This window comes from Leptopilina boulardi, unplaced genomic scaffold (genome assembly GCF_019393585.1).
Source record: "Leptopilina boulardi isolate dan_hultmark-lab unplaced genomic scaffold, ZJU_Lbou_2.1 LbouV2_371, whole genome shotgun sequence".
NCBI lineage: Eukaryota > Metazoa > Arthropoda > Insecta > Hymenoptera > Figitidae > Leptopilina > Leptopilina boulardi.
Genome location: NW_026137942.1, coordinates 3,825,197 through 3,836,654, shown reverse-complemented (window position 1 = coordinate 3,836,654; position 11,458 = coordinate 3,825,197). Strand labels below are relative to the sequence as shown.

At 33.9% G+C, this 11,458-nt stretch overlaps 1 protein-coding gene across 1 annotated transcript; it reads right to left on the bottom strand.

The window, feature by feature from the left end:
• Positions 1-421: 421 nt before the first annotated feature.
• On the bottom strand, positions 422-1,558 carry LOC127287622 (piggyBac transposable element-derived protein 4-like). Its single transcript, XM_051314650.1, has one exon. It carries the CDS (start codon positions 1,556-1,558, stop codon positions 422-424), a length of 1,137 nt encoding a protein of 378 aa, XP_051170607.1.
• Positions 1,559-11,458: the final 9,900 nt, after the last annotated feature.

Sequence of the window (11,458 nt, the reverse complement as noted above, 5' to 3'; positions counted from 1 at the left end):
TTGGGGGTTTTCGGGGTCAATTTTTAAAAATACAAAATGGCGGATCCAATATGGCGGACGTTGAAATAAAAAATTTATCGGATTTGCTTGAAAGTTGTTACTCAGGGGTTTTTGGGGTCACTAATTACGAATCCGATGTCAGTTTTTAAAAATTCAAAATGGCGGATCCAATATGGCGGAAAATTTTTCAAAAATTCATCGCACCTGCTTGAAACTTCTTACTCGGGGTTTTATGAAGTGAATTTAAATGCGTAATTCACGATACTCAAAATTGCGCATTTTGAAACACCCTCCTCTTTTTATACACGGGCTTAGGACCGTCAATGGCAGAGTTTTGTTTCTTTTTTTCTGTTTTTTAATTTTTTTTTTAATACTTATTAAAATTTGTATTACTTTTTATTATTTTTTATACTTAATGAACTCATTTAACATGGAACTTTTGAAAACAGTTTTTCTCTTTTTTTATGCATAAGGGGACATTGCATGTGGAACAGAAAAAAGATGTTCGACAGGGAATACTTTTGGTACTGCAACAAACGCAACGTCTTTGAGTACTTAGTACAGTTGGAAGGTGAGGAACTTGAGAAAATCGCATGGTTGTGGATATCTTTGGTTTGTAGTTGTTGATCGGCAATTGTTGCTGTTTTTTACCCCTTTTGTTTGGAGTACTATATCCAATTAGATCATTTGCAACTGCCAAGCGGAACTCTTTCAAAGCCATTTGAGAATCTGGTCTGTTTTGCCGGTAAATTATAAAAGAATTTACAACTGTTACGTCAACTAAGTGCCAGAAGATTCTGTGCCACCGTTTTTTACTTTTCCGGTTTAGTTCATATGTAGACTTAAGCATATCTGCTTTATCTACACATCCCATATAAGAATTGTAATCAACTGCAATCTTTGGAGCTGTTATTTGAAGAATTGAACCATCTTTTTGTTTTCTTCCAACAGTTGCGATATCAGAGGGGTCGTGAAAATTAGACAAGAACTGTACCGCCTTATTGTCCTTCCATTTTACCCAAGATATTCCTTTAAATGATGTTCGGTATTCACTATCTCCTTTTTTTAAACTTTTATCAGGTTTTTGACACTTTGGTAACTCCTTTCTATTACTTCTGACAGTACCACAAGCTTGAATACCTTCATTTTTTAGGCAAATCATCAAACTCACACTCGTGAAATAATTACCAAAATATAAATGATAATTTTTAAAAGTTAGTTCACGAGATAAATCTCGCACAACTCTTTCGCCTAAAAGTTTCTCTGCGCTACCATCAATTTTGCCAGTATAGATTTGAAACTCACAAACAAAGCCATATTTATCTGCTCTAACCCAAACTTTAAAACCTCTTTTAATTGGTTTTTGTGGAAGATACTGCTTCAGCGAACTTCTGCCTTTGAATCTGATCATGCTTTCGTCAATAGCTTGCTCTTTAGTGGGCTTATAAAATTTCAAAAAATTCTCTGACAAATGATTGATCATTGGTGCTACTTTATACAGCTTGTTGTAAGTAGGATCGCCTGTTTTAGGCATAGATTCGTTGTCATTCAAATGCATTTTAGATAACAGAAAGAAAAACCTATTGCGAGGCATGATAGAACTTATAAAAGAATCACGTAACTGAATATTAGATGACCAATAATCACGAATAGCAGGCCATTAAAATATTCCCATTAAAATATTTATCCCGATAAATTTTAGCATCTCTTCTTTTGTCGTGGTTTCAAACGGTTTTAGCAATTGTTTGCAGTACAAATTAGTTTGATCCACTAGAATATCAATAAGGTTATCTGAAAACAAACAGAGAAAAATTTCTGATGGCGAAAATACGTTAGGAGGTAATTTTGGACCACAATCTTCAGAAAAGGGTATTTTATTATATTTTCTAGACTTTTGTTCCCAAATACCGTCTAACTCATTCATTCTTTGACTAAGAGGTGTCTCATCTTTTTCACTATCTAATATGTCTGAAACAACGCTTCCAACATCAGAAATTGGCTCGAAAATTTGATCAGTAGCGACGTTTGATGCATCTTCATTACTTTCAAAATCAAAACCATCATCTTCGGATGCATACTCACCGTCTTCACTTCCACTGTCACTATTGATTGCAGAAAACTCCATGAAGAAAAAATAAAATAATCGAAGAAACTTATCTGTGCTAAAACTTAAAAGCTTATGAAATATTTTATAGACTTCAAAACGTATGTAATAAATAATGGGCAATAATCAACCTTAATGTTTTCTCACAACGCTCTCAATCAATAGAATAATAAGATTGGAAAAACAAAAGTTCCTTTAGCTGCTCTCTATCACAAATGAATAATTGTCAACAAACAATTCAGGTACAATGGGAAAAATTTCAAACTTTTGCGACACTGTGAGGGCATTTTAGTGTATACTACTTGGGCGCGAAAACAACAAAAATTTCCAAATACTCCATCTTTTCGGCCATCAAACGAAATATTTTGAATCTACGTTATAATGGATTAGCTATTTTGTTCTTTCATAAGCATGTTTAAATTTCAAGCGGAACCGATGAATTTTTGAAAAATTTTCCACCATTTTGAATCCGCCATTTTGGATTTTGAAAAACTAAAATCGGATTCGTAATTAGTGACCCCAAAAACCCCCTAGTAACAACTTTCTAGCAGATCCGATGAAATTTTAAAAAATTTTCCGCCATATTGGATCCGCCATTTTGAATTTTGAAGAACTGACATCGGATTCTTAACCAGCAACCCCAAAAACCCCTGAGTAACAACTTTCAAGCAGATCCGATGAATTTTTGAAAAATTTTCCGCCATATTGGATCCGACATTTTGAATTTTGAAAAACTGACATCGGATTCGTAACCAGCGACCCCAAAAACCCCTGAGTAACAACTTTCAAGCAGATCCGATGAATTTTTGAAAAATTTTCCGCCATATTGGATCCGACATTTTGAATTTTGAAAAACTGACATCGGATTCGTAACCAGCGACCCCAAAAACCCCTGAGTAACAACTTTCAAGCAAATCCGATTAATTTTTTATTTCGACGTCCGCCATATTGGATCCGCCATATTGGATCCGCCATTTTGAATTTTGAAAAACTAAAATCGGATTCGTAATTAGTGACCCCAAAAACCCCCAAGTAACAACTTTCAAGCAGATCCGATGAAATTTTAAAAAAATTTCCGCCATATTGGATCCGCCATTTTGAATTTTGAAAAACTGACGTCGGATTTGTAATTAGTGACCCCAAAAACCCCCGAGTAACAACTTTCAAGCAAATCCGATAAATTTTTTATTTCTACGTCCGCCATATTGGATCCGCCGTTTTGTATTTTTAAAAATTGACCCTGGATGCGTAATCAGCGACCCCGAAAACCCCCGAGTTACCAGTTTCAAGCGAATCTAAGCATCTTTTTAAAAAGTCGAGCGCCATGTTGGATCCGCTATTTCGAATTTTGAAAAACTGACATCGGAATCGTAATCAGCGACCCCAAAAACTATATGTACCATGTATTTTGTGGATATTCGTTTATTTCATTAATTGTGGGACTGAAAGGGCTATACGTACGAGAAATGGGAAGACGGTCGTTAAAATTCTCGATAAGGTATTTGATTGTTGGGGAACTCCTAGAGCGGTCGTAAGAGACAATGGCAAAGAGTTCGTGAATAGGGAAGCAGAGTCATACCTGGTAGCGAGGGGTATTAAACAAATAACAACGCCGATAAAACAGCCCCAAGCGAATCCGGTTGAAAGGTTTAATCGAACCGTTAAACCAACGATTGCCACCTTTCTAAAACATGACTGTAAGGAGTGGGACGAGAATTTGTCCAAATTGCAATTGGCTTGTAATACGGTGCCACATACGGGAACTAGAGTCTCTCCATTTTTCTTAACCCTTTAATGGCCGAGTTTTTTGTCGTTACTTTAGACTTATAATGTATATTAGATTTAACTACTAAAGTATTCAGTATGAGAAAATTTTTTTTTTTTTAACATGTCTCACCCCTTAAAACCACCCCCACGGTACATTACTACCCCAAAAAACTGATATTTAACCAAATTGATGAATTAAATATTTTTCAGCTCTTATCTACTTTTTATTTATTTATAAACATTGCCTGGTTGCTTAAAAATTGAAAAGGATCAATAACCCCTTGAAAACACCCTTAAAGTCAAATAATCATCCCTTGACGGTGAAAGTTTTTGTAAATGATTAAAAAAATCTATAGATTCTAATTGCTTCTAAATTATAAACAATTCTTTGAAAGTTACACAGACATAGATAATAATAATAATAAACTCACCCCCTACCCTTGAAGCCCACCCCTAATTCATAACTATTCTCAGTTTGGAACAATCAAAAAAATAATTTTCACTGATTTTCGAAAGTATGAAAAAAAAAATTTCTATGATAACTAAGTATTAATACTGAATATAAACAACCCCTGAAAAACAACCCTTAAGTCAAATAACCACCCCTTAATGATAAATGTTTTTGTGAATAAATGAAAAAAATTAAATGGATTCTAAGTGCTTCTGAATTGTAAAAAAGTATTTCAATGTTTCACAGATATGGATAATAATAATAAACTCACCCCCTACCCTTGAAATCCACCCCTAATTCATAAGTTATAAGATACTGAATTCAGTTTTCAACAATCAAAAAAATAATTTTCACTGATTATTATCATATTGAGTAATGCATTGAGTACATACTCAATGCACTCCCCTCCACGATGGCGTAGAGGGGAGTGCATTGGGTAAATGAAAGGGGGGGGGGGGTACGACAGTAGCAAAGAAGCTCCCATGTGGAACTGCTGTTATAAGGCAATCAGCGCGTTGTTTCGTTTTCTCTGTGTAGCGTTCTCCCACTACCTCACCGATTGAGCCTGGGTCTGTAATTTTCATTTTCATACTAAACTCCTAACTACAGGCACTAAAAGCTACAAAATTAATAGGCAATAATGACACCAGCATTATTTTGCAATTTTAAAAACTGACATCATATTCGTAATTATCGACCCCGAAAACCCCTGAGTAATAAGTTTCAGATGAATCTAATGAAAGTTAATCATTTCGTCCGCCATATTGGATCGGCCATTTTCAATTTTCTAAATCTGATATCGGATTCGTAATCAGCGACCCCGAAAACCCCCCAAGTGACAAGTTTCACATGAATCTAGTGAATTTTTATATTTATCGGTCGCCATATTGGATCCGCCATTTTGAATTCTTAAAGACGGACATCGGATTCGTAATCAGCGACCCCGAAAACCCCCGAGTGATAAGTTTCACGCGAATGTAGTAAATTTTTATAATTATCGGTCGCCATTTTGGTTCCGCCATTTTGAATTTTTGAAAACGGACATCGGATTCGTAATCAGCGACCCCGAAAACCCCCGAGTGATAAGTTTCACGCGAATCTAGTAATTTTTTATAATTATAGGTTGCCATTTTGGATCCGCCATTTTGAATTTTTGAAAACGGACATCGGATTCGTAATCAGCGACCCCGAAAACCTCCAAGTAACAATTTTCAAGCGAATTTATTAATTTTTAAAGGTTTTGGTTTTTAGGGGTAGTTTTAGTTATTTTTCTGCACCCTCGGGTTGAATTTTTAATATTAATTTTTTTTTACAAAGGTTGCAATATTTTTAAACATATGTTACTATGAAAGCCTGAAAAAAAAATTTCTTCTGAAATTTATACCTGTTTTTTCATTTTTCTCATTTTTCGGGTTTTTTGAAGGGGTGTATTTCAAAAAGGGTAGTTTTTTAAAAAAATACATGTATTTACATTTGTTACTCTATCCCTCCCCTTCAAAATGAGATCTTAGTGGAGTTAATCGATTAAGTTTTAAGAAAGTTATGATTTTTTGAAGTAGGTGGGACGTATGTGTCCCACTGGCCATGAAAGGGTTAAATCATGGAAGAGAAGCTATCGTGAGACATCTGACAGAGTTGACTGACAAGGACTGAAATGAATCTGTCGATGACTCGGTTACTTTTTGGGCCTTTATTGGTAAAGTCCTTCGTTCGTCAACGGTTTAGTAGATGAATCTGAGAAATTTGTAGGAAAATATTGCGTTTCTGATTTAAAAACACCTAGACGAAGTCTCCGAAAATTGTAATGTTTTGCGGATTCCATCTCCAAGTGATTCCCAGACGACATCGACCGTCAGCAAAGTCGAACATCTAGTCGAAAAATTGGAAGGTTTGCGGATCCAAAAAAAGGCAATGGAGCAAGCAATGGTATCATTACAAAGAGATTTTGAGGCTTTTAGACGTAATTTGGAAGTCGCAATAGAACAGGAGAGGGTTGTGGACTCAGCTACGAGTATAAGTATAGACAAGGCATGTGCCTTACGTCCTCGAACTTCCAAGCAGACTCTCAAGGAATTTCTTGATGATTTTGACGACTTAAAATCGGTGCGTCAACTATTAATTGCGTGTTGCCGACACCTGAAAGGAGAGAGACAGAAGTTTCAACTCAGGTAGAGACATAAGGAGAAGGATGATCGTTAACAGTGAACATACCATGCAAACCTCCGAGTCGACGGGAAAACCACTTTCAACGGACGAATTTGGAGGAATTTGGTGTGCCAAACTTGCTGAATCCTGAAGGCACTCAGCAGCCATTGTATTTTGTGGACTGCAGGATAACCAGTGAGGAACTACTGCGCGATCTGATTCTCAAAAGAGCACAATTGTTGGTTGCTAAAAAAGATTCGAAAATGGTCGATCGCTCAACACAGACATATTGACTCATGTTGCCAAACAGACCTTGACAGGATGCATCAATTGAAAGGTTACGGGAGCATAAGTTCAAGGACTGCAAATTACCGTATCGCCCAGGCTTTTTTACCGCTTGTGGAGCTGAAGGAATACAATTGATTTTATCTTTCCACACGGAATAGAAAATGAACGAGTCTTGGGACGTTGCCCTGGTTGTTCAAGAGATGAGAGCATTTATTTTTCGGAATGTCCTAACTGCAACATCAGATATGCAGGTATAGTCGACTATTTGCGGCTAAATTACGCAACATGGCTAGATTTTATGATTCCTGTGGATCATCGATATTTAGTCGATGATAAGGTCGACGATATGAGGCGCCGAATAAGGGAAAATTTGATGACAAATCGGAACTTCCGAATAGAATTAGAAAATTTTTGATTCGAGAGAATGCTCTAAAATCATTCGACGAGTTCGAAAATGTTCAAATACAATCGCCACATGAACTCTTTCAGAAGAAACACCAAAAAGCTATTGACGCCTTGCTTACTCCTCAAATTGCAAAACCTTTGGACGAAGTCATGAAGGAACGTCCAGAATTACAAGATGAAGAAGAAATCACAGTTATTGTGCCTACTAAATATAAAAAGAATATAACCAAATAAGTTTTCCACGAATATTATATGTTTTATTTCTATTTTTGATATTGGTGTTACATCCCGGTAACAATTTTTCCTAATTTTTCTTATTCTTATCATTAAAATAAGACATTATATATAATTCTATAATAATTTTACAATACTTAAACTGTATGTCTTATTTTAATGTATTTATTTATGTATATATTGATAGGATAGAGTGTGGAAACGAAATTGATCTCAGAAGAGATATGACATTCGTTTTCACCATATAAGTTCAGAAAGTTGAAAAGCTAAAAATAGGATATATGTAAGCAAAATGTGTAGCAAGTTCGAGCTTGTTTGTTTATACGCGTGAAGAATGTGAAGGTTGTGAAGATCCAAGTGTAATATGATCTTCAAAAACCCATTGTCAGCATATAAAAGAGAGAATTCAGAAAGAAGAAGATTCAATGTCATACATGCGATGTAGATCATTACCATATAAGGAAAGTGATTCTATTTATAGATCACCCCTTCCCCAATAATATGACATTTCTCCCACTAATTAGCATAATCGACTAGTATATAAACAAGAGCTTTTTCCATAAAGCTTGTCAAAAGTTCCGGTGCGACCCTTCAGTTTACTTTCGCCCTAATTATTGTATTCTTTCCTGATAGCCAATAGGTGCAAGTTAATTTGACTTTTCACTTAGAACATAGTTCTTTCCTGATAGCCAATAGGTGCAAGAGAAGCAAATTAACACTTAGAATCAATAATTTAATAGAAATAACTGTCGTATTTATAACTATAAATACTAAAGAAATCTTGCATTATCTCTTTTTCTAAATTTGTCAATTTAGTATATGTTGCTTCTCTTACACCTGCTATAAAATTCATTCCTGTCAAAGGTGCGAGTGACGAGAAATAACAATAAAGAATATTGTAATTCTTTAAATAGTTATAAAACAACCTAAGTCGTTAAAGTTACACAAGTGCGACCAAAACGAACTATTTCAAATCAAATCAAAACCAATTATAACGACTAAGCTATAATCATCGATTTATCCGACTTCATTGCTAAAAGTAAGTAAAAGAATTGTAAACTTGTATCATTATTGTATAATCATTACTATATAATTATTATTTAATCAATAAATGTTATAAAAGGGAATATTTGACTTGTTATTGTAACGCAAAACCCGTAGTTTTGACAAGTGACCACGATCCTACTTAAAAATAAATATCAGGCTTTACCAACCTGATTAATCAGCCTTATTACATTCAAATAAATAAAATTCATTTTATTTAAAAACCACGCCTAGTTCGGAACGTAACAGCTGATTTGGTGGCAGCGGTGGGATTGTCACTTTTGTTGCAAAAACAATTTTATGAAAATTCTCAAATAATTCGGCATATTTATTTAGAACAAATTTCAAAATTTTTAAGGGTTCAAATTTATTCAAAATCAATTATATCACCCTTATAAACACATCACATTTCATTAAATGTTTATTCATATACTTCACTATAAACATTTGTAAACGGTCATTTTAAATTCTCTAGCAGTTTTGTTCTTACGCCGTCCGGCGAATTACAGAATTTGTTATATTTTCATTTTACGCCGTCCGGCGAACTTGAGAATTAGGGCGTTTAAAACGCGACTGTTTAATAAATTCATAAAATCATTCAAAATCTTATTGAGTAAGCTATTTTTACGCCGTCCGGCGAACTATAGCTTTGAAAATTGGAGATCTACGCCGTCCGGCGAGGTTTTCATATCAATAAATTTTGATAATATCATTGTTTGGAATTTTGAGGTCTTAGCAGGGTCAATTTTACGCCGTCCGGCGAATTTTGACTTTGTATTCGACGTTTTACGCCGTTCGGCGAATTCTGTCTAAGCCCTTGGTTTACACAAACAATTGAAAAGAAGTCTCAATTTTTGATTTATTTGTAATATCAATTTTCTAAAATAACAATGTTATTTTCAGTCAGATTAGATTATGCCAGATAAACCTAAAATTGATAGAAAACCCAGAAATAGAGGAGGAACAAACGCAAAAAGGCGATTTGATAAAACCGATAATCTTAATATAACAATTCTTCAAAATCAACAAGATTTTTCTACATTCTTCGATTTACTATTACATCAAACAGAACAATTAATATCCGTAAACAAGAATTAAAATAAAAAGGTTATAATAAAATTCCTAATGTATTTTGTTTATTTTATTACATTCCTTGTATATACAATGTTTTTCGCCATAGTTTGGTGGACAGTTTATTATTAAAAATTCGGTTAGTAACCACAAATGAATAATTACTTCTCAATTCTTGAATATAATCAACATAATTATCCTTACGTTGAATTAATCTCAGGTAATTTTAAATCACATAAAGGTAATTTTCTTATTGATCATACATTAACAATAAATTTGGTAAAAGAATCGGCAATATCATCGTTTGTATCTATAGATAAAAACGTCATAATAACAGCAAGACAAGGTGCAATTTGCACAAGTGGTAGTACATTAATAGAATTCAGCGATTTTTCTCTAAGATTTGAAACTATCGATTATCAAAGTGAAACAGAAATTATTGGAATTCTTGGTGCGCCATTTCTCGATCAAATTTATGAAACAAATTATTTCAATAGAATAGCAGTTTTTTATGAAAGAGCAATTTGGAGACGTGAAATCTCTATCCAAGGCCGAATCAGACGCCGTATTATCACTTTTATCCGAAACTTCTCTTTCCGAAGAATTCCAATACTAAATAGAATTCTTAATGAATAGATACAACAACGAAATTTCATTTAATTTAGTCATTTACCCAAATATCCACATATCTTCCCAAAATTTAAAAGAAAATAGTGGACTCTTCATAGTCAATCCTTGTTTAGATATTAACCTGATTAACGAAAATAAATTGGCACCAGGTACAACAATTAATAGATCCGAATCTCTATTATTGACTCCAGGACCAATATTCACCTCAGGAACAGTATCAATAATAATTGCACATAAACCTATCAAGTTTCACACCTACATTAATAATCAACAACCCGAATTGACAGGTGTTCTTGGATTATCTTTTCTTAACACAGATCCTAGTGAATTTCGGTTATAACTTTACATAAAATTGTATATAATATACAATATTAATCAATATAGTTTTCGACATTGATCATAACAAAAATTTCAAATTTCACAGGATCATTCTTTTAAATATAACTAATCGATAGGACAAAAACAAAATTTTTAGATTCCCAAAATTTGGGAGAAATTTAAGTTTACGTAAAGCCCCCTTGAGAAAAGATATCAGGCGAATATACTAACATAAGAGGTTGCAGTTGCAAACAGGCGCGAAAGTTTGATTTTATACTCTCGCACTACTGTCTAGCGCCAAGTGCGTTGGTCCGTAAGTAGTACAAGACGAGTTGTGTCAGACAGACAATAGTCCGATAACACTAAAACTCCCTAGTAGCAATACGGCTATACGGTTCCAAGCCGCCATTATCCGTATTCCCCTATGAACTCATACTTTCATTTTATTGAAAAATATAATCAATTATATCCAAAAATTCTTTTGGAATCATATTTCTTTAAGGATCACGAGTGTTTATTCATACTTGATCCATCTTTACCAATCAATTTAATTAAAGAAAGTGAATTAATTCCCTTTTTAGGAATAAATCGCATAATTAAATATTCCTTAAGAGATAGTACAATCAACACTATCGGAGAAGCAAAAGTTTGCATCAATTACACAGTTTTAGAATTCCAAACTATTAATAGTGAGAGTAATTCTAATATTGTTGGAATTTTAGGGTTACCATTTTCATTTGATATAATTAACGAGATATTTTAATTATTCCTTCCGTTTTTAGTAAACTTATAATCATGGCTACAGATAGACCACAAACAAGTAATTTATCCGGTAATATTGATAGAACTTTAAATGATGCCATGATAACATCAATGGCTGAGTGTTTTGCGTTGCAACAGGGCATAATGAATATTCCTTTTTATGATGGTAAAAACATTCCTGTAAGAGATTTTATAGAAGATATAATAAATGGTGAGTCTAATATTCCTATTAATTGTGA